The sequence below is a fragment of the Trichechus manatus genome, unplaced genomic scaffold (genome assembly GCF_000243295.1).
Source record: "Trichechus manatus latirostris isolate Lorelei unplaced genomic scaffold, TriManLat1.0 scaffold00057, whole genome shotgun sequence".
Lineage (NCBI taxonomy): Eukaryota > Metazoa > Chordata > Mammalia > Sirenia > Trichechidae > Trichechus > Trichechus manatus.
The window spans coordinates 15,606,176-15,632,331 of record NW_004443993.1 but is presented as its reverse complement, the minus strand read 5'-3'; the positions used below and the strand labels follow the sequence as shown (position 1 = coordinate 15,632,331).

Below are 26,156 nucleotides of genomic sequence, written 5' to 3'. Positions count from 1 at the left end.
CCCCTGCACAGCATTCCTCTCCCGCTAACATAGTATATATGTGACCCGTGTCACAGCAGTGGGCTGGAGCTGACACACAGCAGCTGTGAGAGCTGACTGTAAATTTTTAGGAATTTCGCAAGCTGGTTGACATCACGTTGGTAGCTTGAAATTGGCCGTGGTGGAAGTATTTACACTACAGCAATCGGCACACACCACAGATCAGGGCTGTTTGCCCTGGAGAGCCGGCTGTTCAGCATTGATGAGCACAGCGCGGCCTGTCTGCTGTCCTTAGTTTCTGTGGCTTCTCACCCCTGGGTGGCACAAACAGATAAGCGCTCGACGACTGGCCAAAAGGTCACGGCGTGAACCCACCCAGAGGTGCCTTGGAAGACAAGCCTGTCGATCTGCTTTTGAAAGGTCACAGCCTTGAAAACCCTACAGAGCACGGTTCTACTCTGACCCACGTGGGGCCGCAATGAGTTGGAACTGACTCAACGGCAACCAACAACAATTTGTCCCCCCGGTTATGGGTTTAAATGTGCCCCCCCAAAGATATGCTGGAGTCCTAACCCCCAGTACCTGTGAACATGAACTTGTTTGGAAATAGGGTCTCTGAAGATGTGATGGGTTAACTTCAGGTCATACTGGAGGAAGCTGAGTCCTAATCCAATACGGCTGGTGTCCTTATAAAAGAGGAGAGACACAGAGATACATTGACACAGACAGAGGAACACTCCTGTGAAGATGCTACACCTGCCCTCCGAGGAACACTTGGGGCCACCAGAAGCTGAGACAGACAGGGAAGGATCCTCCCCAGGAGCTTTCGGAGAGAACACGGCCCTGCTGACACTGGTTTTGGGCTTGCGGCCTCCAGTACCGAGAGACGATAAATTTCCGTGGTTTACAGTCACTCACTCTGTGGTGCTCTGAGACAGCAGCCACAGGGCACAGACGCAGCCCTTGCCCCCCCGCACCTTAGAATGTAAACTCCTGAGCTGGGGTCTGTCCACCCTGCTCTATTTCCCTGGCACCTCCAGTAACGTTTGTTGTTCAAGTCGGCCCCTCATGGTGATCCCGTGCACTACAGGACGAAATGCTGCCTGGTCCTGCACCATCCCCATGACGAGCTGCAGATCAGACCATTAGGATCTGTCTTAGTTAATTAGTGCTAGTATAACAGAAATACCACAAGTGGATGGCTTTAACAAACAATCTATTCTCTCACAGTCTAGAAGGCTATAAGTCCAAATTCAGGGCATCAGCTCCAGGGGTGGGCTTTCTCTCTCTGTCGGCTCTGGCGGAAGGTCTTTGTCATCAATCTTCCCCTGGTCTAGCAGCTTCTCAGCACAGAGACCTCAGGTCCAAAGGACACACTCTGCTCCTGGTGCTTCTTTCTTGGTGGTAGGAGGCCCCCCCTTTCTGCTCACTTCTCTCTTTTATATCTCAAAAGAGACTGACTCAAGATACAACCTATTCCTGTAGACTGAGTCCAGCCTCACTGACATACCTGCCTCTGACTCTGCCTCATTAACATCACATTGTTCTTGTTAGGTGCCGTCGAGTCGCTTCCGACTCACAGCGACCCCGTGTACCACAGAACGAAACACTCCCGGTCCTGCGCCATCCTCGCAATCATCGTTATGTTTGAGCCCATTGTTGCAGCCACTGTATCAATCCATCTCCTTGAGGGTCTTCCTCCTTTCTGCTGACCCTCTACTTTACCAAGCATGATGTCCTTCTCCAGGGACTAGTCCCTCCTGAGAACACGTCCAAAGTATGTAAGATGTAGTCTCGCCATCCTTGCTTCTAAGGGGCATTCTGGCTGTACTTCCAAGACAGATTTGTTTGTTCTTTTGGCAGTCGATGGTATATTCAATATTTTTCACCAACACCATAATTCAAAGCCGTCAATTCTTCTTCGGTCTTCCTTATTCACTGTCCAGCTTTCGCATGCATATGAGGTGATTTAAAATACCACGGATTGGGTCAGACGCACCTTAGTCTTCAAGGTGACGTCTTTGCTATTCAACACTTTAAAGAGGTCTTTTGCAGAAGATTTGCCCAACGCAATGTGTCTTTTGATTTCTTGACTGCTGCTTCCGTGGGTGTTGATTGTGGATCCAAGTAAAAATGAAATCCTTGACAACTTCAATCTTTTCTCCATTTATCATGATGTTGCTTATTGGTACAGTTGCAAGAATTTTTGTTTTCTTTATGTTGAAGTGTAATCCATACTGAAGGCTGTGGTCTTTGATCTTCATCAGTAAGTGCTTCAAGTCCTCGTCACTTTCAGCAAGCAAGGTTGTGTCATCTGCATAATGCAGGTTGTTAACAAGTCTTCCTCCAATCCTGATGCCCAGTTCTTTTTCAGAGTCCAGCTTCTCGGATTATTTGCTCAGCATACAGATGGAATATGTGTGGTGAAAGGATACAACCCTGACACACACCTTTCCCGACTTTAAACCATGCAGTATCCCTTTGTTCTGTCCAAACAACTGCCTCTTGATCTTCATACAGGTTCCTCATGAGCACAAGTGTTCTGGAATTCCCATTCTTCACAACGTTATCCATCATTTGTTACGATCCACAGAGTCGAATGCCTTAGCATAGTCAATGAAACACAGGTAAACATCTTTCTGATATTCTCTGCTTTCGGCCAGGATCCATCTGACGTCAGCAATGATATCCCTGGTTCCACGTCCTCTTCTGAATCCGGCTTGAATTTCTGGCAGTTCCCTGTCAGTATACTGCTGTAGCCGCTTTGAATGATCTTCAGCTAAATTTTGCTTACATGTGATATTAACGATAGTGTTTGATAATTTCCACATTCGGTTGGATCCCCTTTCTTGGAAACAGGCATAAATATGGATCTCTTCCAGTCGGTTGGCGTAGAAGAGTGAGCACTTCCAGTGCTGCATCTGTTTGTTGAAACATCTCAATTGATATTCCATCAATCCCTGGAGCCTTGGTTTTCACCAATGTCTTCAGTGCAGCTGGGACTTCTTCCTTCAGCACCATCAGTTCCTGATCATATGCTATCCCATGTGTCTGTCAGTTTGTCGTACTGTGGGGCTTGTGTGTTGCTGTGATGCTGGAAGCTATGCCACCAGTATTCAGATACCACCAAGGTCACCCATGGCTGACAGGATTCAGCGGAACTTCCAGACTAAGACAGACTAGGAAGAAGGACCCAGCAGAGTCTACTTCTGAGAAGAATTAGCCAGTGAAAACCTTATGAATAGCAGCAGAACATTCACATCATAGAGGTTAGGATTTACAACATATAAGATAATCACACCATATCACAAAATGTGGACAACCACACAATACTGGGAATCATGGCCTAGCCAAGTTAACGTACATTTTTGGGGGACACAATTCAATCCATTACAGGATTCACAGGATTTTCGGAAGTAGTTCGCCAGACTTTTCTCCCTAGTTCATCTTAGTCTGGAAGCTCTGCTGAAACCTGTTCAGCATCACAGCAACACGCAAGCCTCCACTGACAGATGGGTGCTGGCTGCACATGAGATGCATTGGCCAGAAATTGAACCCACACGGAAGGAGAGATTTCTCCTACGGAACCACCATTGCCTCATGCTTAGCCTACAGTCAGCGCTCAATAGATACTGGTTGAATGAATGAAAAATCCTCATCCCTAGCAACTGCTCTCAGAGCCTATGACCTCAGGCACTTGCAGCAAAGCCTCACCCCTCACAACGTGACCCTGATCCCTAGCACCATGATGCTAGTGTGGGGCGCAACCCTCCAAACCCCCCAAAAAACATTTGGGTTCCCCAGCATCTCAGTCCTGGGCCAGATAATAAGATCCCAATCCCTGACATGATTCCAGTCCTAGCAACAAGAGCTGGTGCTTGGCAACGTGGCCCTTGTCATCCTAATCCCAGCGCTTCAGCAACAGGACCCGACTCCCTGGTAACAGGACTTCAGCCCTTAGCAACAGGGCCCCTGCCTTAGCAACATGATCCCAGCCCCTAGCAACCACAGATGCCCTAGCAACATGATGCCAGCTCCTGATGTCATGATCCAAACCCCTGACTCTGGGACTCGGGTCTCTAGCGATATCCCTTGATGCATTCGTTCAGCAAATATTAAGTGCCTTCTCAGTACAGGGATGCAGGCCCAGTCCGCATGCTGCTTGGGTCTGCCCCAAGGCAACGCAGTTAAGACGTCTAGCAGCAGGGTCTGAGAAACCAGCTGCATTGAGTCAACTCTGACTCATAGCGGCCCCACGTGTATCAGAGTAGAACTGTGCTCCATAGGGTTTTCAGGGGCTGATTTTTTCAGAAATAGGTCGCCAGGACTTTCTTCCGAGGCACCTGATTGGACTTGACCAGTCTTTCGATTTGCAGCCGAGCGTGTTCACCGTCTGCACCACCCAGGAACCCCTAAAGATCTGAATCACCAGTCATGTCTGCTTCCGCCCCCAGGGACCCATGTGGGCAGGGGGATGGGGCCTGATCTCTGGGGCGCCCCTCTCCCAACATTCTGGCCCCGCATGGCTGCCCTTGTCCCTGGTCCGCGGCACATGCAGCCAAAGCTCGTGTCCCCCAAAGTAAGACTTAGGGGACAGAGGGAGAGCCTGTTAAAATATGTACACTCTTTGACTGCGGAGCGCGAAGTCAACCTTTGTGGTTCGCACTAAAGCCCAGTCCTGGCGCTGGATCCACCGGGATGCACTTGCCTCCCCCGCAGCCGCCTCCGCCCCATCCCCGAACTCCGCGACAGGGAGCCATTTCCTCACGCGAGTCTGGGGAACGCGGGGCAAGACGGGCGGCCCGCGGTGCGCACTGCTTTGTGGGAACGCAGCCCCGGGCGGCCGACCCCCGGCTCCCTAAGGCCCCGCGGCATGGCGGGAGTTGTAGTCTAGCAGCGGTGGTGTGGTCTCAGGGGCTACTGGGAGTTGTAGGCGTGTGGGCCAGCCTCGGGGGCGGGGTGGGCGCGGGGGCTGCCGGGAGCTGGGGGCAGGGCCGGGTGGGCAGCGCCGCGGCTTCAGAGTCTTCAGCCGCCGGGGTTGCGGGACAGCGCGCTCCGCGGGGCCGAGCGGAGAAGAAGCGGCTGAAACGCAGCGTCCTGCTGTCCAAGAAAATTGTGACCAAGCGCGGCGGCGCCGTGACTGCCCACGCGGCCCGCCCCCAACTCTCATAAACGCGGACCCCCGTCCCCAGTCCTGACCCGCTGCTGAGCCTGAACCCCACCCTAGACCAGCGGGGACCCCCACCCTTGATCTCCTCAGGACCCAGCCTCAGGCAGGGAACCCTGACCAAATCGCAGCCCACAGCCGGCTGGACAGGCTGCGACTCCCAACCGTGGCCTTGGACACAACCCTGGACCCAGGATCCCCAAACCCAACCCGGTCCACTGCTGTCCCGGAGGGTTAGGGTTAGCTCAGGTCTGCAACCCCAGTTCCCCACCCTCTACAGAACCCCCTGCGTTGGCTCTCATATCCCAGCATCACCCTAGACCACACGGGCTCTGATCCGGGCCCAACCCTCCAGCCCCGACTGCAGACCCTTTGCCTGAAACAAGCGCCTGTCACAGACAATTGCCCTGAGGCGTCTGGCCTGGGCGGGGACCAAGACCCCAGCCCCGCCCCCTCCACCTTTCAGAGTCAGGTGGACTGTTTCCCCCACCTCCTCCCCCGCCACCTCCTCCCGACCTAGGCTCTCTCCATCTCAGCTCTGCTGACGGGGGCGGCGGGGGGGGCAGGTCATGCCCTGGGGTGGGGCCATCCTGTCCATCCTGTGCACTGTAGGGAGATGAGCAGCATCCTTGGCTTCCACCCAATCGGGGCTAGTAGCAACCTCCCTCCCCCAAGTCATGACAATCACAAATGTCTCCAGACATCGCTCCATATCCCCTGGGGGCAGAATCACCCCCGGGTGAGAACCCCAGGGTTAGGGGTCCACTGACCCCCAAGACACTGCGTTCCATGATCACCTGACCTACGGAAATCGTGGAACATTGCACACATTTAAATCTACACAGAGTGGGGAGGGAGGAGGAGGGAAATCACAGAAGCCAGAGGGTCACCCTGGTTTACACCGTGTAACCACTCAGAAATTTATTCTGGACAGCGTGAGCAGGGATCCAACTCAATTTTTTTCAAACATTTAATGCAGGGTCTCTCCCCCTTGGCACTGTTGTCATTTAGAACTGTGCCCCATTGAATTTTCAGTGGCTAATTTTCCAGAAGTAGATCACCAGGCCTTTCTTCAGAGGTGCCTTTCAGTTACCAGCCAAGTGCTTTGCCGTTTTTGCCACCCAGGGACTCCCCTGGGAGTGACAGCTGCTGTGATCCTAGGTGGCAGTTACGGGAGAAGCAGCTGCAGCTCAGCTAAGGAGCTGAGAGGATGTGATGGAGGGAGTGGGGGGGGTGGGTGTGTCGTGAGCAGGGGAGGCCAAGGAGGCAGTGTTCTGGGGACGCGGTGGGGCCGAGGCAGACAGTTGGCACCCTGTCATGCTCACTGTCTCGTGCTGTGACAGGTGCAAGCTGAGGGATGGGCTGAGGTGTCGTCCCCACGCAGGGGTTGGGGGTGGGATGAGGGGTGACTTCCGAGAGCGAGAGCAGGTGCTTGAGTGGATCTGGAGGAGTCAGAGCAAGCCCACGGGTCTGCGAGACGTCTCACTGGGTTTTCATGGGGGGCTATGGGGGGCTGGGCACCCCAGGGCTGGGCTGAGAAGCTGCTTGGAAACCCCACCCCAGCCCCGAGGGTTGCAAGCACCGAGTCTTCCCCAGACTACCCCTGTGTATCTCCCCTCCGTTCCCCTCTGTGTGTCCCCCCACCTCTGCCCCCATCACCAGCCCCTAGGTTACCTTCCAGTGCCAAGGCGTCAGGGAGCCCAGAGTGTACCTGTGGTGTGATGGATCGCTTCTGTGTGGCCTTTCTCGCCATGGTCTTATAACTTCCACCCAACTGATTGGGTGGGACTATGCAAATAGGGTAATTGTAGCCCACCAAGGGGATTGGTCGGTTTTGCCTTCCCGTTGGGCTTGAAACGAGCCACCCTAGGGGCAGGAAAGAGGATACCACCACCACCAAGAGAGAACAGCCAAGTGCAGTGTGCATCCTTTGGACCTGGGATCCCTGCACTGAGAAGCTCCTGGAACCAGGAGACCAAGAGAGTGCTGTAGAGCATTGAAGACAGGGAGAAGCGGTGGCAGAGATCTGGCAGCAGAATACAGCATGGTGGGCTTCCTGGCCCACGGAGAGAGAAAGCTGAGTGCCTTTGGGCAGAGGGCCAGGGAGAGGCTGCCCTCAAGGAAGAAGTGTATCCTGAGTATTCCTGAGCCTGAATTGTAACTTACTTCCCTAATAAACCCCATAATCATGAGTATGGTCTGTGAGTTTTGTGTGGCCATTGCAATGAATTACTGAACCCAGCAGAGAAGTAGAGAGTGTCGTGGGAGGGACGGCTGGTGTCAGAACTGGTAAAGATACCAAAGGGGCGGCTTCTGTCCAGAGGTGAGAGGGGAAGGCAGAGAGAGTTAGGAGCTGGTTGAATGTTCATGGGGAATCGGGGGCAGAGGGGAGGAGTGTGCTGTCACAGAATGGGGTGAGCGGTTGGGGTCTCATAACAATGTATGTTAAAAAAAAACTGTGTATGGGAGACTAACTTGAAATGTAAACTTCATTTAATTACAACAATAAAAAAAAATACCGGGGAAACAAAAACTGGTAAAGATGGCAGAGAGAGGAGGCCTGTCCGACCTCTGCTTCATGAGAATCAGCCTTGGGCTGCTGATCTTGATTCTCCCTCGTCCTCTGAAGACAGAGCAGGTCAGACACCACATCCACAGTAACACCCTGTGGTCATCTTCTTCCTGGAATTCTTTCTCGGAGGCTGCTTACTACACCCATGCTGATGGTGAGGAGCTCTGTGGAGCGGAGGGATTTGGGGGTCTCAGGGTGATGATGCTTTACCCCATGCCTGCCTCACACCAGCCTCACCTCAGCTGCTGGGTCTGGGACATAGAAAGTGGGCAGGGGCCATGGGGGTCCCTGACGTGCCTGTGCTGCAGGTCCTGCACCAGACCTTCCCCAGATGCACATTGCTGATGGACAGGCTCGTCCACGGGGTCCAGGTAAGGCCGGCGCGGGCAGGGGAGGGGGAGGGCACGCTACCTGACCCAGAAATGGTGGGATGGCCACGTCCAGGGCATGACAGCTGGCCCTGGCACCACATGCCACTGCACCCCTGTCCACAGTTGCCCACACGTGTCCCAGAGCCCGTGGTGAGGCCTTGCAGCCCCACGGCAGTCTGTGACTGCTGTCACCACGGGGCCAAGACTGGATGGTGGCCGTGAGCTGACCCCCCATCCTTCCATCAGTGACATCAGCCTCGTCATCTGTGTCAGGGCCACCAGCACCTCCCATGGCCCCTGGGGACCTCGGCCACACTGGCCCATCCACTTCTCACCCACTGCCTGGCACGGTGTCCCCAGCCTCAGGCTGACCACCCACTCTGCCGCAGAGGCTGCTGTCCTTCCTCAGTGCCCCCCTCGTCGGGGCCCTCTTGGACATGTTGCGGCACAAGTCCTTCCTGCTCCCCACTGTTCTTCAGCACCCCCATGAGTGTGGGGGTGGGGGGACTCAGACACATCAAGGGGCCTGGGCTGGACACCGGGCAGTGGGCACAGTGGGTGTGGGGGCGCAGGGGAACAGACACATCAAGGGGCCTGGCCACAGAGCTGGCTACTAGGAGCCCTCCTCGCCACTGCCCAAGCCACGAGGGTCCTTCCTCCTGTACCCACGTGTATCTGTGGCCTGTGCAGCAGGCTGGGCCCCACCCTCTATGGCTTCGTCTTCTACCTGTTCCATGTGGAGCCGAGGGACATGGGGAGCCTCTAGACAAAGCCGTCAGGACCAGCATGGAAACACATCCAACAAGATACTAGCTGCCCACACAGGGATGTCTGACACCCCTCACCTCTCCCTGGAGTGGGCATCCTCCCTGCACACCCACACGGAGGTGTCTGACCCCCCACGGCGCACCACTGTCCCCACCCATCCCCACGGGTGTATCTGACACCCCCTCCCCCCACAGCAGGCATCTCCCAGCCAGTCCTCTGTGGGTGCTTGACACCCCTTCTCCATGCAGCGTGCCATCATTCTTGCCCATCCCCTCCCCCTCATCCCCACAGGGTCTCTGACTGCCCCCTCACATTGCACCATTGACTCGTGGGGTGTCTGACCCCTGCTCCCCACAGCATGCAGCTGTCCTCCCTGCCCCCCACCCATCCCCCACAGTGTGTCTGGCACCCCCTTCCTCCACCCTCCATGCAGTGCACCACCGTCCCCGGCCCGCCCCTCCTCCTGGGGGCTGCTCTTGCTGCTGGTGGTCCTCTTCATCCACTAACACAGCTCCCCAGCCCTGCACCCTGGTGGCCCCGACAGCCCTCCAGCCAGGACTCCTAATGGGAGGTTAGCAGCATAGGAGGGGCTGCCAGGGGCAGGGAACACTGAGGCCCACCCTAGGGTGCCAACCACTTGTGACCCCACACACCCTGATTCTGGGAGCTGGCACCCCAAAGGAAGCTCTCACCAAGCTGCGCCTACTGGCTCAGCAGGTCAGGGCAAGGAGCTGCCTCCTGCTCCGGGACATTCCCAGGCCCTCTGAGGCCCCCTCCCCACGGCCACTAGGGTGTGAACTCAGGGTCCTACAACAAAGCTCAAACGGGGGAAGTTGTGGCGGGGTCGGGGAACAGGTCAGGATCCTGGGACTCCAATCTCTAAAGGAAACCTCACAGAGTGTGCTGGGGACCCAGCCACATGACCCTCCAACTCCAGAGCCGCCAGGGTCTCCTCCTACCCTTCTTTTTCGCAGTTTATCCCCCTCTCAAGTGGTGGGACGTGCAGGCCAGTTTCTCCTCACCTTGGCGAGTCTTCAGATGCCAAGCAAATGTCAGCTCCTGACATGCTTCCAGCATCTTCAATGTCAGTCCATCTGGGCATCCAAGGGACGGACGACTGATGGGGGGGTGTCTCACCCTCGTCACCTGTGCCCGCCTGGCCCTGCCCGTCGAGGCCGGGGCCCATGATGGCCCCCGTGGCTCCAATCAGCCCGAGAGGCCACGGCGGACGCCTGCAGGCAGGACCAAGGTGTCCCTCAGCAACTCCATGGTCTCGGGGTCCTGGGGTCCCCTCTGACTCACTCAGCCACGTTGGTTTCAGAGACCAGTGAGGGGGTGCCAAGGGGCTGCAGGGTGGGGGCCGTGATGTTGGGGGCTTCCTCCATGCCCGCCCTGTGACTGTTCATTTATTAAACGACCCCTTCCCTTCCCCTCGCAATGAGGATCTCTTCCTCCAAACCAGGCCCAGGCGAAGGCCAGGGGGCAGCCAGGGGGGCGAGGGGGAACGGCCAGGCCAGCGAGGGGGTGGTGGCTGAGCAGGGAAGGACCTGGGTTCCTGTGGCCTACCTTGTGTGGGAGTGGGGATCCCGCGGTGGCCCACACGACTCGCCCTCTCAGCTCCACGGGGAGCAGCCCACCCCAAAGGGGGCAATTTCAGAAAAAGTGCCCCGAGAACCCCAAACTGGCCCAGGGCTGGATGCAGGCTGGCCAGCTGGGATAGGGAGGGTGTTCCCCTGGGGGTGGGGTGGGGGGTGTGGTCAGAGAGCCCCATGCACCTCCCCTCCAGCCCCTTTGCCCCTTAAGGCAGCACTGCGCCTGGGAACGTGCCTCCCTAGCGCCCTTTGCGGGTAGGCGGCCAGGAGGTCAGGGCTGGTGGGGTGGGGAGAGGATGGGAGGTGGGGGGGCCGGTACCCTCGGTGAAGAGGAGGCTTCCTGCCCGCAGGCGCCCCTGAGGACTTCCTCCCGGGGCGGGGACAGTGCCGGGAAGCGGGAGGGGGGGACCTAAGCCCCCGCGAGACGGGGTGGGGGCTGCAGGAAGGGGGGTAAGGACCTCTTCAGCCTTCCTCACCGGTGGGCTCTTCTGAGGCAGTGTCCCAGGGCAAGCTGGGGGAATGAAGCCCAGTCTCACTCCCGAGCGGTCTCCCGGGGGTCTTGGGGCTCCTCCTGCCCCTCCTGGGGGCCTCCCTCTGGGTCCACCCCAGAACCCTCCAGGCCTGTCCAGTGTCTCTCCCGTCCCCCAGGCTCCAGCTCCTCCCACCTCCGGCCTTCCCTGTTCCCTCTGCCCGGAACCCTCCGCTCACCTGTCCCTTCCTCGAGTGGCCGTCCCTGACCCCCCACCCCCCACCCCATCGTCAGGATCCCCGCTTCATGGTCTCCTAGAGGCGCGTGTGTCTGAGATGCGGGGGTTCGTTACTCATTCAGGCGGAGGAGCCGGGCGACCAGGTGAGGGGCGGGCAATGGGCGGGGCCACAGAGGCCGAGGCCACAGGGGCCGGGCACGCCCCGCGGGGGGTCCCGGGCCAGCAGCCTCCCTCCTCCCTGCCGCGTCCAGAGCCAGGTGGGCGGCGAGGACTGCAGGAAGCCGGGTCAGAGTCTGGGAAGCGGCCCATTCTTCAGGCCCGCTGCCCCCTGCCCGGGTTAAAAGCCCAGCTTCCCGGGAATAGCCTGCGTCTCCGGCCCGAGGAGGGGCCGCCTCGGTACCGCTTCCTGCGAGGCTTTCCCGGCACCCGGCGGGAGTGGGCGGGGCCGAAGAGGGCGCAGGGTCGTGAGTTCGCACACCTGGGTCTCGCCCGGGGTCCTCAGACTTGGGGGCCCCCGCTCTCTGAGCCTCAGTTTCCCTTCTGTGGTCCCAGCCCCTCCTCTTGAGCCTCAGTTTCCCCCCTCGTCCCAGCCCCTCCTCTGGGCCTCAGTTTTGCCTCTAACAAACAAAGGGCTGAGAACAGACTGCCAGCGCTGGGGGAGCTTAGAGACCTGACTCCTGCATCTCTTATTCTTCAGCCAGGGAAACTGAGGCACAGACAGTCCGCACCCAGGGACCCCTCAGGTCTGCCTTCTTGTGTGCTGCCGTGCACCGGGGCCTGGGGCCCCACGTTCCAGGGCTCCGCATGTACCCGGGAGACAGGAGTCACCAGTGGGTCACCAATCACTGCAGGCATCTATGTGCTTGCAGTAACGGCTTGGAGGAACGTGAACGGAAGAGAGAAAAGCAGAGGAGGAAGGGGTGTGGGGAGGAGGTGGGGGAGACTCCCCAAGGAGGCAACATTTGGGGAGACTGAGCAGGCGGCCAGAACGGCCAGTGCAAAGGCCCTGAGGCTGCCGTCTAGCACTCGGCCATAGCAAGGAGTCGGATTTTTGTATTTTGAGCCACGGGGAGCCATGGGGGTGTTAGGGAGACCAGATGGGTGTTTCTAAAATCTTCAGGGGTAGGAAGGGAAAGGTGCGGCAGGACTGAGGGGAGCCGAGGAGATGGTGAATGTATTCAGGCATATTTGGAAGATGAAGCCCTAAGGATTCGCTGACAACTAGCTGCAGGAGGGTTCAGGTCCCCCAAGAGACCCTCATCCCCCCAGGAGACCCCCACCCCAGGACTATCTTCACCCCCAGGAGACCTTCGTCCCCAGGATACCCCCACCCCAGGACATCTTCACCCCCAAGAAAATCCCCCATGCCCAGGAAACCCTCACCCCACTGAACACCCTTGCCCCCAGGGAGGAACACTGACCATAACATCCTCGCCCCAGGAGCCACCCATCCACAGGGGACCTCCACCCCGGAACATCCTCACCCCCAGGAGCCTCCCATTCTCAGGAGGCCCCCAGCCCAGGATGTCCTCAGCTCCAGGAGCCCTACAGCCCGCAGCTCTCCACCGCCCCCGCATGGTCGCTCAAGGAAGTGCAGGCAGGGCTCCAGCTGACGGGGCCGCAACATCTTTTCCATTCAATTGACCTCGGCTGTAACCCTTCTCCGGTCCCCATAAGTGAGCCCTGGAGTCGGCCCAGACTCTCTCCCGCCCCACCTGTTCTCCTGACCTTGGCCCCAGGGTCCCCATCCCACCTCTGGCCCCCAGCCCATGACTCTCTGTCGCCTCCGGGCCGGGGATCAGGCTGGGAAAGCCCCTCGGGAAACCCCCGGGGAGCCCGGGGAGAAGGAGGCGGCGGGAAGAAGCCCGGGGAGCCACTATTTAAGCCACGTCCCCCTCAGGCGAAGGGACAGAGGAGGACACCGAGCATGGAGCGGAGCCTCGCTTTCCTGCTTCTCTGCCTGGGGCTCCTGCCGCAGGGCCGCGGTGAGCGAGGCAGAGGGCTCGGAGAGGAGGGGGCTCGGGGAGGGGAGGGGGCCCGGATATGGGAGGGTCTCGGATAGGGGAGGGGGCTCGGACAACGGTAGGGGTTTAGAAAAGAGGGAAGGGCCCGGAAAGGTGGGGGGCTTAGGAAAGAGGAGGGGACTCAAGGAGGGCAGGAGGTCAGTGAAGCAGGGGGTTCCGAGGTAGAAGGGCTTGAAGAGGGGAGGGGCCTAAGGAAAGAAGGGGGCTCAGAGGGAGGAGGGGGCTCAGAAAGGGGAAGGGCTCGGAAAGGAGGGGTTTCAGAGTGGGGGTATCAGTCGTAGGGTGGCAGGGCATGCTGCGAGAGGAGAGAAATTCGCAGGGGGCAGAGACAGAAAGAAAGTTGAGGGCTTGGGCCACCTTCTAACCCCAGCGAGGCGGACAGTGGGCAGAGGTCCGGGCGGGGCTGAGGGCAGCTGTCTGACCCGCAGGGCGGGGCCTGAAGGTGGATCCCCCGGAGCCCGAGGTGGCCGTGGCGGTGGGCGAGTCGCGGCAGCTCAGCTGCTACCTGGCCTGCCCCAGCCGCTGGGCCGCCTCGGTTCAGTGGCGAGGCCTGGACACCAGCTTGGGCGCCGTGCAATCGGCCGCGGGCAGCAGCGTCCTCAGAGTGGTCAACGCCTCGCTGTCGGCGGCGGGAACACGCGTGTGCGTGGGCTCCTGCGGGAACCTCACCTTCCAGCGCACCGTGCGGCTCCTGGTGTACGGTGAGGCCCTTCCCTGCTTGGTCTATCTACACAAGCAGCCCGTTAGCCCCCATCTGCTGCCGGGTTCAAGGTCGCGCCCTAGATCACCTCCTCCCAGCAGCCTTCCTGGATTCCCCACACACCCAGTTTAAAGCCTTGCCTTTCTGGAAACCCATTCCCTCATCTCTGCACCACCCCTGCTGGGTCTTCAGCCTTCACTCCTGGCCTTGAATCCACCCCAAACCACCCGGAGCTGACCCTGCCCTTCCCCTGCTCTGGGCCCTTCCCCACCTCTTCGTCTAGCCACACGGGTGCAGCCCCTGGGCCTCTGGGCTCTGACCCCTGCCATCCGGCTTCCCCTCCACCACACACAGCCTTCCCGGACCAGCTGAGCGTGTCCCCAACAGCCCTGGTGCCTGGGCAGGACCAGACGGTGGTCTGCACAGCCCACAACATCACGCCGCTGGACCCTGACTCCCTGTCCTTCTCCCTGCTCCTGGGGGACCAGGAGCTGGAGGGGGCCCAGGCCTTGGGCTGGGAGGTGGAGCCCCAGGAGGATGAGGATCCCCTGTTCCACGTGACGGAGCGCTGGCTGCTGCCGCCGCTGGGGGCCCTTGCCCTGCACCACCTACAATGCCAGGCCACGATGAGGCTGCCAGGATTAGAGCTGAGCCGCCGCCGGGCCATCCCAGGTGTGTCTAGGGGTGCCCGGGAAGAGGGCGCAGCCACGCTGTGGCCGGGAGGAAGAGCCAGACTCTTCTGGAACCCTGGCTCCGCCCCAAACCTGCTGAGTGACCTTGGGCCACCTGGGGGTCTCAGCGTCCCCACGTGGACTGGTCATAGGACCTGTAGGGGGGAAGCAACTGCGGAGAGTGAGCTCGATCTATAATCTGTTCTCCCGGGGCAGCCAGGGTGATACTTCTCACGTCATTCATTCACTCATTTGAATAGTATTTACTGGGTACCTACCAAGTCCCAGGCTCGGTGAAAGCACACCCTGCTCTTCCCTTGTCCACAGTCTGTTCTCCCCGTGGCCGCCAGAGAGCGCCCGTGTGCACCGCTTCGGCCGGTCCCTGCTCTGCCTGCCTCCCTCCTGGGCTCCAGCCCCCCAGTCCACAGGGCCCTGCGCAACCTGCCCGGTCCCCTCCCTGCCCTCCCCTCCTCCTCTCTCCCCTTGGCTCGCTCACTCCAGCCACATGGACCTCCTTGCTGTTCCCCAACTCACCAGGCCCGATCAGGCCTCAGGACCTTTGCATGTGCTCTTCCCCAGATCTCCCCAAGGCTCCCTCCTCATCTCCCTAGGTCTTTTCCCAAATGGCACCTCTCAGTGAGCTTCCCCTGAACTCCCTGTTTAATAGGAAGTGCACACACACACTCCCTTCTCCTGATTTATACTTCTTGATGCCTCTATTAGTGTCAGCCATCCTGCATGTTCTAATTTGTGTCTGTCATGGTCTCAGCTGTGTCCCCAGTAGCTGCAATAGGGCCCACCACACAGTAGGTGCCCAATAAACACCTGTCCAGTTAACGGATAAACGGAAACGTGTATCACAGGCCTGGCACACAGTAGGTGTGAAGCTTCTCTCACTACAGAAAACAGCCCCTCATGCTAATGTGCTCAGCATCCCAGGAGCCACAGGTGGGTCTTGAGAGAGGGGCCTCCCAAGAAAATCAGACAGAAGCTAGGACACAGGGGCGGGTTTACCACGGGAGTTGTCGTGAGGGGGCACAGAGGGGCAGCCAGTCTGAGAGATGTTAGAACAGATAGAGCCCCTCATGGCCTCGGTGTCCCCTTCTGTAACGAGGGGCGGGGCAGAGGGCCTCTGAGCCCCTCCTTGCTCCCCTTCCACTTCCCTTAGTAATAAAAGCGAGCCCCGCCCCATGTTCTGGGCAAGTGGCAGCCCGAGGGGGCAGCATAGCATTTCACAGTTGAGGAGACAGGCCCAGGGACATTCAGGACTCGATCTCGGTGCCGCTGCAAGCAAGGGGGGTCTGAGGGGGGGTCTGAGGGGGGACCCCGCCCCTGACCACTGGGGTACTTGCCCTGGTGACTTACCCAAGCAGCGGAGGGGAAGGGCTTAAAGGGGCTCTGGTCCAACCCTTCTATGCAAATGGAGAAACTGAGGCCCGGGCAGCCGGGAGAAAGACACAGCTACCCTGTTTTCCAGTCCTGCATAGCCCGGCCTCCCTGGAGCCCCCCACATCAACCACCCTGGAGCCCCCCACCTCGACCTCTTTGGAGCCCCCCGCACCAACCATCCCGGAGCCCACCACCTCGACCTCTCTGGAGCCCCCTGCATCAACCACCCTGGAGCCCCCCACAACTGCCCCTGAGCCTCCCACCTCAACCACCCCAGAGCCCCCCACCACAACTGCCCCTGAGCCCCCCACCTCAACCACCCCGGAGCCCTCCACCACAACTGCCCCTGAGCCCCCCACCTCAACCACCCCAGAGCAGGGCTCCATCCCCGTCCCCTGCCACCCTGAGATCCTCTGGCCCTCCACGACGGCCGAGCGGGAGGCCACTTGGGAGCTGTTATGCAAAGTGGCCTGTGGCCCCCCAGGCGTGGCCGTGCACTGGACCCAGGCCCCTGGTGGTCTGGCAGCCTACGAGCAGCGGGAGGTGGGGGCGCAGGCTTGGCTGACTGTACGGCAAGCTGAGCATGCCCCCAGGGGCTGGTTCGAGTGTCGTGTGGACCCGGGGGGCGAGGCGACCAGCCTGTATGTGGACCTGAGAAGCAGTGAGTTCTGGGGCCTGGGGGGTGGGGACAGGCAAGGGCTGGGGGGATCCTTGGATCAAGACCTTAGACAGAAAATGCCCTGCTCAGCCTCCGTTTCCCCAGTCATCCAGTGGGCTTCCCAGGTGTCATAAGGTGACAGTGGCCTGAGAGTGATCGACAGATAGCTGTCAAGTCCTTTGTAAATTCCTGGGAACCAGTAGATTTCAAAGCACTTCATATACTCAAAACCTTAGCGTCTAGAACAGCCTGTGGAATAAATAAAAGATTAGGATGTCACCACAAGGGTAATTCTGCATTTTCTAATAGCCACATTCAAAAAACAAAGTAAAGAGAAACAGGTGTAGATAATTCTGATACTGTATTTTATCGGACCCAATCTATCCAAAATACTATCCTTTCAACATTAATGGAGCCCTGGCGGCACAGTGGTTAAAGCGATCGACTGCTGACCAAGAGGTCAGTGGTTGGAAACCACCCAGGGCTCCTAGGGAGAAAGATATGGCAGTCTGCTTCCACAGAGATTTACAGCCTCGGAAACCCTATGGGGTCGCTATGAGTCGGAATCGACTTGATGGCAGTGGGTGGGGGGCGCAGTGGTTAAGAGTTTGGCTGCTAACCGAAAGGTCGGCAGTTCGAGTCCACCAGCCGCTCCTTGGAAACCCTGTGGGGCGGTTCTGCTCTGTTGCTACGAGCTGGAATAGACTTGACAGCAATGGGTAGTGGTACACATTAATACAAAAAAGTATTAACAAAATATTTATATTTTCTTTTCAAAATAAGTCTTCAAAGTGCAGCAGATACCTTACACAGACAGCGCTCGTCACTCACACCACCACTTTCCAGGTGCTTAAAAGCCACACGCGGCCAGTGACTGCCTTGCTGAACAGCATAGTTCTGAACTAGAGAGGCCTATGCAAGTTTCAAAAAATAAATCGCCAAGTCCTTTGAGTACCCAGGGGTTTTGTCCATGTCAGGGACCTGTAAACTAGGAAGCACTTTCTAGATGCTGTTCTCAGGGTGCAAGGCAGCAGTCAGAGCCCTGACCCATTTCTCCTTGCTCTTTACCAGCACCCAGCCCTGGGGATGTCCAGCGATCTGCAGCCCTGTGGACCGGGACCGTGGTGCTGGGGCTGCTCCTCCTGGCTTTTCTCGCCTGCCGCCTGCGGAAGCACTGCCGGTCCCTGGGATGAGGACCATGCACCCCCAGCTTCCCTACGCTGACAAGTCAGGCAGTCGCCCCTCCAGATGTGGCCTGCCTCTTCCTCAGCTCAGATGTGACTACTAGACACTTGCCTGGTTCTGAACAGCATGAGGCCAACAGCTGGCCCTGAACCCTGATGGGAGCCCACCCCCAACGGTCCAGAGCTGGTGAATAAAGGGCATTTGGTCTGAGCATCAGTGGTCCCTGCTGTCGTCTGAGGATGCTGACTCCACACAGCTCTAACTATCCCCCGCACGGGCAATTCCCCAGAGAGACGGGGGTGGACAAAGACACCCCAGTCCCCTTTGCTAGGGCTGGCGGAGAGGCAGGTGGGAGAACACAAGTGTCCTCTGCTTTGAACGATGAAAAGAAATGGGGAAGGGCATTTGGGGGGCAGCATGGGCAAAGACATGGAAGAGGACGGCAAGGTGGTGGGAGAAGCAGGAGAGCGGCTGGAAATGAGGTCAGCAGAGGGAGGGCACTGGGGAGCTATGGGAGGCTCTAGAGCTGTAGAGGATCTGGTGTTAGGAAGATTCCCCCGGAGGCCAGCAAGGAGCCCTGGTGGTGCAGCAGTTAAAGTGCTTGACTGCTAACCAAAAGGTTGGCGTTTTGAACCCACTAGCAGCTTCACAGGAGAAAGATGCGGCAGTCTGCTTCCGTAAGATTTACAGCCTTGGAAACCCTATGGGGCAGTTCTACGCTGTCCTGTAGGGTCGCTATGGGTCAGAATCGACTCAAGGGCAGTGGGTTTGCTTGGTCTGGAGGCCAGGAAGGGAAACAGCCCGGGATGGGAGCTGGGGGCTGTAGAGGTTCGCCCATTCTTTCTGCAAACACTGCAGGCTACTAGACTGGGTGGGAAGGCGCTGCCCCGGAAGGCTCCCAGTCCAGACGGGGAGGGCTACTCCAAAACCACCATTAATGCAGGAACCCGGAGCAGTTGTCTAACCCAACCTAGAAGGGGGGGCGGCTCCCCCCGGGAGAAAACCCCAAAAACCAAACCCAATGCCATCGAGTTGATTCCAACTCATAGCGACCCTATAGGACGGTAGAACTGCGCCATAGAGTTTCCAAGAAGGGGCCGGTGGATTCGAACTGCCGACATTTTGGTTAGCATCGGTAGCTCTTAACCACTGCGCCACCAGGGCTCCTCCCCCAGGAGGTGAGCTATAAATTCAGATTGGGTGAAGGAGAAGGCAATGCTGAGACTGACTTAACACAAAAGCTCAGAAACGAGATTCAGATAAGGGTCTAGGGGCGGGGACGGCGCTCGGTCCTGCAGCCTGGGGTGGATGCATCCCCGCCCACGCTGGGAAGCAGCCCTCTGGTAACCAGGGAGCCTGGTTGCTAGGAGACTGTGCTACGGCAGAACTCTCTGCCCATAACCAAGATGGCTAGCTATCCGGCTTCATGCCAGAAACCAAGCCCTTCTAGATAGCCATTTTAGAGTCTGGCAAAGTTAAGATTCCGGGCCTAACCAGGAGAACCAGTCAGCACACGTAAAGATGGAACCCGCTGAAGAGTGCCAACTAGGACCTAGGGAAAAGGGTGGCCTCTCCTTGAGACTTTTGGACTCTCCAAACGGGATGCCGGCGCCCTCTGCCCTCAACCAAGATGGCGTCTCTGGCGCACTGTGGAATATGGCGGTGGTTCCGGTCCCGCTGCCCTCACCGAAGATGGCAGTGGAAAAGCGGCGGCCGGCTGTGGTCCCGGTGGCCGGTTTCACGGACAGCGGCCGGCCGACGGTGTCCCGGACAGCGGCAGGGGCCGAGAGTGAGGAGGACTTCCTGCGGCAGGTCGGCGTGACGGAGATGCTGCGCGCGGCCCTGCTGAAGGTGCTGGAGGCGCGGCCCGAGGAGCCCATCGCCTTCCTGGCGCACTACTTCGAGAACATGGGCCTGCGCTCTCCCGCAAACGGCGGCGCCGGGGAACCCCCAGGCCAGCTCCTGCTGCAGCAGCAGCGCCTGGGCCGCGCGTTGTGGCACCTTCGCCTGGCTCACCACTCCCAGAGGTGCGGGGCTGGGCCGGGGCTACGCGGGTGGGGACGGCGACCGGACTCCAACTCCCAGCGTGCTCTGCGCTGATCCCCGGTAGCGGAGTGGACGTCGGAGCGCGGGGTATGCTGGGGATTGTAGTCCGGAGCAGCGCGGGATGCGACTCGGGCGGAGAGGTTTTAGGTCTCCGGCCGAGACGAGGCACTCGGTGGCTCTGGCCGGCTTCGCATTTTGTGATGCCTTTTTGTAGCTGCTGAGTGTCCCTTTGCAGTGCACCCTACTTTTGAAAGCCATTGACCCCAGAGAGGACCTCTCCCAAGGTCACAGCAAGTCCTCCAAGCAAAGCCCTTCCTCCCTCCCTCCTTACCAGCCTCGTAGCATCCCGGTCCATTCAGCCAGAAAATGAATATTGACGGGTCTGGGCTGTGAAGACATAGAGCATTCCAGCCACCTAAGGCCCCTACCCGAATAGTTCCAACAGAGCCACTGGGGCTGTGCTGAGGAGAGGCTCCCACGGGCAGGAGAGGTGACCCCAGAGGGCCTTCCTGATGCACAGGAGCAGGACGCGGCCAGCAAAAGGCCCTGCAGGCGCAATGGCCTGAAAGCATTAGAGCTGGAGTGTGGGACCCACCGTGGGGGAGAGGAGGCCGGTTGGTTTGGCTGAAGCAGGGGGGACAGTGCCTGCTCTCCCCCGTGCCTCCCAGTCCAGGAGGGTTCTGAGTCATGGAAGGTGGTGGAAGAATTGTGTGGAATGAATGAACAGCCCACATCAGGGTGGGTTGGGGAGAAGCTATTTCATACAAAGCAGGTATCTGACTTGGTGACTGACTGGGTGTGTGGGTGGGCTGGTGTTTTGGAGAGGGTGCCCCCCAGAAGCAGAGAAAAGGGTTTGTAGGAAGTGATTGCAATAGGAGGTGCTCCCAAGAGAAGAGGAAGAGGATGGGCAGAGCAGGGCAGGGAACGGTGCCAAGCAAGGGTACCCTTTCAGCCTGATCCCCCAGGCTGTGAACTCCTGGGCCCCCAGCACCCAAGGGAAGCCCTCCCCAGAGAGTGGCAAGTGCTGGCCACAAGAAGGGAAGCACACAGAAGCTGGGGGAGGGAGCCGGGCTGGAATCTGAGCAGAACACCAAGATCCCCACTACAGGGGTGAGGGAACAGTGCCCGCCTGAAAAAACAGACAAACAGCACAACCAGGTCCAGCCCAGGGTTCCTCAGCCTCAGATCATTCTCTGGGCATCCTGTGCACTGCATGGTGCTGAGCAGCTTCCCTGGCCTCCACCGACTCCATGACAGTAGCACCTCCCCCTCCCCCGGTCATGACACCCACAAATGTCTCCCGACATTGCCGATGTCCCTGGCTGAGAGCCCCTGGATTAGGGGATTCCATTGACCACCCCCCACAAGAAACTCTGCGTCCCATAATCATCCAAAGTCCTAGGATGGTGCCCACGTTTAAATCCACACACTGAGCGGGGAGGAGAGAGGGGGAAATCACGGAAGCTGGAGAAGCGCCCTGGTTTACATGGCCTAATGCTTCAGGAATTTATCCTGGTGTGTAGTGTGATTCAATATTTTTCCAAATAATTAACACAAGGTCTCTCCCCCTCACTACTTCCTGACATGTGGGGGGATCCTTCTCTGTGTTGGGGCCACCCTGTGCAATGTAGGGTGTTGAGCAGCTTCCCTGGCCTCCACCCACTCCATGCCAGTAGCACCCCTCTTCCAGTCGTGATACCCGCAAATGTCTCCAGGCATCACCGAGCGTCCCCCAGGGAGCAGCATCGCTCCCGGGTTGAGAATTCCTGGGTTAGAGCGAAAAGTCTCCCGTGTGTCTTCCTGGAGACAGTCCCTGAATATGTCCTTTTTTCTTCTTTAACAAGTGCTCACACGCTTTACAAACTGCTCTGCGTGGGCGCTGACATGCATCAAGCTCTTGCTAAGTGCTCAGTCCCCGCCTCACATGCCCTGGAGCCCAGGGTCACACCACAGAGCTGGGCAGGCCTGGCCAGTACTGGAACTCCCAGCCGGAAACTCGTCTCACCCACTGACTCAGCAGATGGCATAGGTGCCTCCTCAGGGCAGGGACCCCATGATGCTGGAGGCACGGCCCCCACACCCGGGGCAGCCCCTGGGAGAGGCGGGTGAGGCTAGCAGCTCAGAAGTGGGTGTCGCTGTCCCCGCGCTTTTGGCCCCACCCTCCACTGTGGCTCTGACCCCGCTGGGCTATAATCACCCCTTTGTGTGTCTTCCTGCCCCAGAGGCCAGGAGCGTGTGGTAAACAGCATTTGGACAAGCCCATGGCTAGATGACAGCTCTGGTCAGAGCTAATGATCATACTTGTGGGCCCCTCCCGAGTGCTGAGGCCTGTGTTAGCACCTGGCACGCGTTCCATTCTTCCGCCCTCACAAGAATGCTGAGGTGCGGCATTAGGAGCTTCGTTCTCCAGCTGAGGACATGGAGGGGCAGTGACTGCTGTGGTCACAGCCAGGAGGTGGCAGAGGAAACCCAAGGTGGGTCCTGGGAGGGCCAGGTGCAGGGCCTGGTGCGTGGAAGGTGCCCAGTGAAAGATAAGGGAGCCCAGCGAGTGCTGGGCTTTTCCCCTGGGCTGCTGCTTCAGGGAGGCGGGAACTGATGGAAGAGAACTGAGTGGGCTGGGAGAGAGAGGCTCCAGGGCACAGAGTGGGATCAGTCAGGATGAGCTGCGTTACACGGCAGTAACAAACAGCCCCGAAACCTCAGTGGCTTTAACGCATCAACGGCTCATTTCTCACTCATGCTACATGTCTGACATGGGTCGCTGGACAGCTCTGCTCATGCAATCCTGATGTGAGTCCATACAATCGGGGGAGTAGACTTGGGGAATAGCAAGATGGCTCTTAAAGTCCCCATCAGAAGTGGACCACACATCGCTTCCCACACGTCGCTTACACTCACCTTTCAGTGGCCAAAACAAATCACGTACAAATCACATGGCTTTGCCTAACTTCAAAAAAGGGGAGAAATGCCCGGGAGGAAGAGAGCTGGAAGTGTATGTGAGCAGCAGCCTTTAAGAAGCCCTCATGGTCCTCGTGTCCTGGTGGTCAAGCCCCTGTGTGTTCCCCTCCCACATCAAATAGCGCTGACCTGGGTATCCAGGAGGATGCTGTAGAATCGACAGGATCAGGTGGAAAAAGACATTGACTTCTGCCTTGCTCTTGATTGGATTGCTGGCTATGGGGGAAGCCAGCCACCATGTTGTGAGGGCACTCAAGCAGCCTCATGGAGACGTCCACAAAATGAGGAACTGAGGCCTCTAGCCACCAGCTAGCACCAACCTGCCAGCATGTGAGGGGGCCACCTTGGAAGTCTGCCTGTAGACGACACAGATGCAGTCAACAGACATTTTGACTGCAGCCTTGGGAAACCCTAAGCCAGATCCACCCGGCTCAGCTGCTCTGAGTTCCTGACACAAAGACCTTGCGACATGATATATTTTTGTTGCCATTTTTGGTAGCTGGGTTTTGAGGTGATTTGTTAGGCAGCGATAGATGAGGGATACAAGCATTAGTGACCACCACACTTATTCCCACCAAAAAAAATAAATAAATAAATAAACCCATAGCCAATGAGTCAGTTCTGACTCATAGCGACCCTATAGGACAGAGTAGAACTGCCCCATAGAGTTTCCAAGGAGCAGCTGGTGGATTCAAACCACCGACCTTTTGGTTAGCAGCCGAGCTCTTAACCACTGCAGCACCAAGGCTCCCTTATTCCCACAGATCTGCCCTTTTCCTCATGAAATAGGTTCAAAACCCAACCTAAAGCAGAGGGTTACGAGGAGGCATTGGTGAGCTAATGTAGTCATAAAGACAGCAACAATGGAGCCAGTGTTCACTGAAGGCTCACACTGCCTCTGGCACCATCACTGCTTCACGGGATGATCTCATTGTCTCTAAAGCTCTCAGCACAGCGCCCAGCAGATAATGAGGGCCCAGTAGTTGGGACCTTTAATACTCAGCAAAAAAGGAGTTTAAAGCCAGATGTGCTGAGAGTTGAATCCCAGCTGAGAGAGATTCCCATGCTACTGACCTCCCATCTCTGGTCCTCAATTTCTTCCTCGATAGCAGGACTTTGATCTGAAGGGGCTCACCAGGACAGCGTGTCCTTCTGTAAGCTCTACAACAAGCAACAGTGGTGACAAGAGCAGCCAGCATTTACTAAACACCCACTGCACGCCGGCCGGCGTCCACTAACCGCCCACTAGGCGCCGGCCGGCGCGCCGGCCAGCGTCTACTGGGTGCCCACTGCATGCCAACCAGCGTTTACTGGGTGCCTGCTGTGTGTTTGTCCACGGAAAGGTGTGTTTCCATATCACACTAGAGGCAGGTGGAGCTGCAATGTGGGATGCCCCTCCTCACCACCCAGCCGAGCTCCCCGAGAGGATGAATGTAGGCCCTGGTCGGCCCCATCCTCTCTGGGATCCTTGGCCAGACTGTAGGCCTGCCCTAAGCCTCAGTTTCCCCATATGTCACAGTAGAAATAGTAACAGGCCAACCCTGCAGCGAGCATTCCACGTGGCCTGCTGCAGCCCCTGTCCTGCACGTCCATCTGGCGAGGCACTCGAGGCTCAGGGGTTAAGGTACCAGCCGGGGTCACTCAGCAGCCCATGCCACTGCTCAGAAACGGGGGTGATGCCAGCACCTGCTCCCCGCAGGTATTATTACTGCAGGAAGGACAGCTGGCAGGTCTCAGAGCCAGCAGACCTACCCCAGGCAGATGCCCGTTGGCTGGTTAAGCAGATCATTATTGAGCACCTACCGTGTTCTAAGCCATAGGGCTGTAACAGTGACAGAATAGGCCGACATCCTGGTGGGAGAGGCACTTATAGTAAGTCTGATAACTGTTGTGAAGACTAATAGAGAAGGGAAGGGGCTGGGGTGGAGGGAGGCTCCACTGGGGAGGTGATATTTGAGCTGAGAACTGCCTGAGCGAGGGGCCTTGAGGAAATGTTGGGAAGGGCATCAGGCGGAGGGAACAGGACGCGCAAAAGCCCTGAGGCAGGGCCTGGCGTGTTTGGGGCAGGGGCTGAGGGGGTGTGGACGGGGTTCAAGGGGGCGGGCCGGAGGGGACAGAGGGGGGGTGTGCTCACCGGGCCAACTCCTGTTGTGCCCGTCCCCGCAGGACCGCCTTCAACAACAATGTCAGCGTGGCTTACGAGTGCCTGAGCGCCGGCGGGCGCAAGAAGAAGCCGGGGCTAGACGGGCGCACCTACAGTGAGCTGCTCAAACGCATCTGCCGCGACAGCGAGGCCCCCGAGGAGGTGGTGGCGCCGCTGCTGCGCAAGATCCAGTGCCGTGACCACGAGGCCGTGCCGCTGGGCGTCTTCCGCGCTGGCATGCGCACCTGCTTCGTGCTGCTGGAGTTCGTGGCGCGGGCCGGCGCCCTGTACCAGCTGCTCGAGGACCCGGGGCTGGCCGCCGCCGACCGCCGTGTGGGCCAGGCCGTGCTGGACACGCTGGAGGGCGCGCTGCAGGCCGGCGACAGCGACGCTGCCGCCCCCGCGCGCTACCTGGAGGCCGGCTCACGCCTCGGGCCCGACAGCCTGGCGCTGGCCATGGACCGCGCCGTGGTGGCCCGGCGTCCCGGCGTCCCCATGACGCGCGAGGAGTTCCTGGAGAAGGCCGCCGCCCTCTTCATCGCCAAGGTCAAGCCTGTGGGCTGAGTCCCCTCTAACCCCCATTACTCCAACTGCCTCCTCCACCGGCTACCTGGAAGCCCTGACGCCAGAAGAGCTCACCTGCTCAGCGGGAGGGCGGGTTTGGGACCGGGAGGGGGTGTCCTTGTCCTGCATGGGGGAGGAGGGCTGCCCATGCCCAGACTGATGTACCCCAGCCCCAGCGAGGAGGCTGAGCCCCGGGAATGGCCCCCTCCCCACACTCTGGCTGCATCCTCCCGGACCCTTCTCCGCCCATAGGTTCCCTCCGCAGCAGTAATAAAACATCTGTAGGTGAGCCCCAGTGTGTGCGTGTTCATGCTCTCCCCATCCCCCGCCCCGGAGCCGCCAGGGCATAGGCCAGGAGTGTTGCGGGGAGCTCAATCAGCCGCTGTCCCTCCTCCACCAGCCTGGAGGGTGCCTGGCCCCAGCCCACTCTGCTGTGAACTCCATCTCTACCCAAGCAGCTGGTCCCTTGGCCTCAGTTTCCCCAGCTGAGCAAGTGATTCTGGTGCCAAAGGTGAGGGCTGACACTTTTGGATGCCTGCAGCATCTTACTGAACTCTCACCAGGACCCTATGAGGGAGGTCCATTACCACCTGCCTTTGGCAGATGGGGAAACCGAGGTCCAGGGGGTGAAGGGTCACACCACCAGCAAGGGCCCTGTCTTA

General features: G+C 58.6%; 2 protein-coding genes across 2 annotated transcripts; both read left to right on the top strand.

The window, feature by feature from the left end:
• The first annotated feature begins 13,083 nt into the window (after positions 1–13,083).
• Positions 13,084–17,822, top strand: MADCAM1 (mucosal vascular addressin cell adhesion molecule 1). Its single transcript, XM_004391433.3, is given in 5 exon segments — positions 13,084–13,141; positions 13,609–13,881; positions 14,235–14,552; positions 17,670–17,784; positions 17,786–17,822. Coding segments are annotated over 5 exon segments (801 nt in total).
• Positions 17,823–19,439: 1,617 nt separating this feature from the next.
• On the top strand, positions 19,440–25,669 carry TPGS1 (tubulin polyglutamylase complex subunit 1). Its single transcript, XM_004378699.3, has 2 exons — positions 19,440–19,810; positions 24,954–25,669. The coding sequence occupies exons 1-2, from the start codon at positions 19,440–19,442 to the stop codon at positions 25,492–25,494; spliced, it is 912 nt and encodes a 303-aa protein (XP_004378756.2). The 3' UTR covers positions 25,495–25,669.
• The last annotated feature ends 487 nt before the right edge of the window (positions 25,670–26,156 follow it).

Excerpts from the sequence above, each read along its gene's own strand:
- TPGS1 (XM_004378699.3), top strand. The coding sequence starts at position 19,440 with ATGGCGGTGGTTCCGGTCCCGCTGCCCTCACCGAAGATGGCAGTGGAA. Across the intron at positions 19,811-24,953 it reads CTGGCTCACCACTCCCAGAG|GACCGCCTTCAACAACAATG; the intron begins GTGCGGGGCTGG and ends CCGTCCCCGCAG.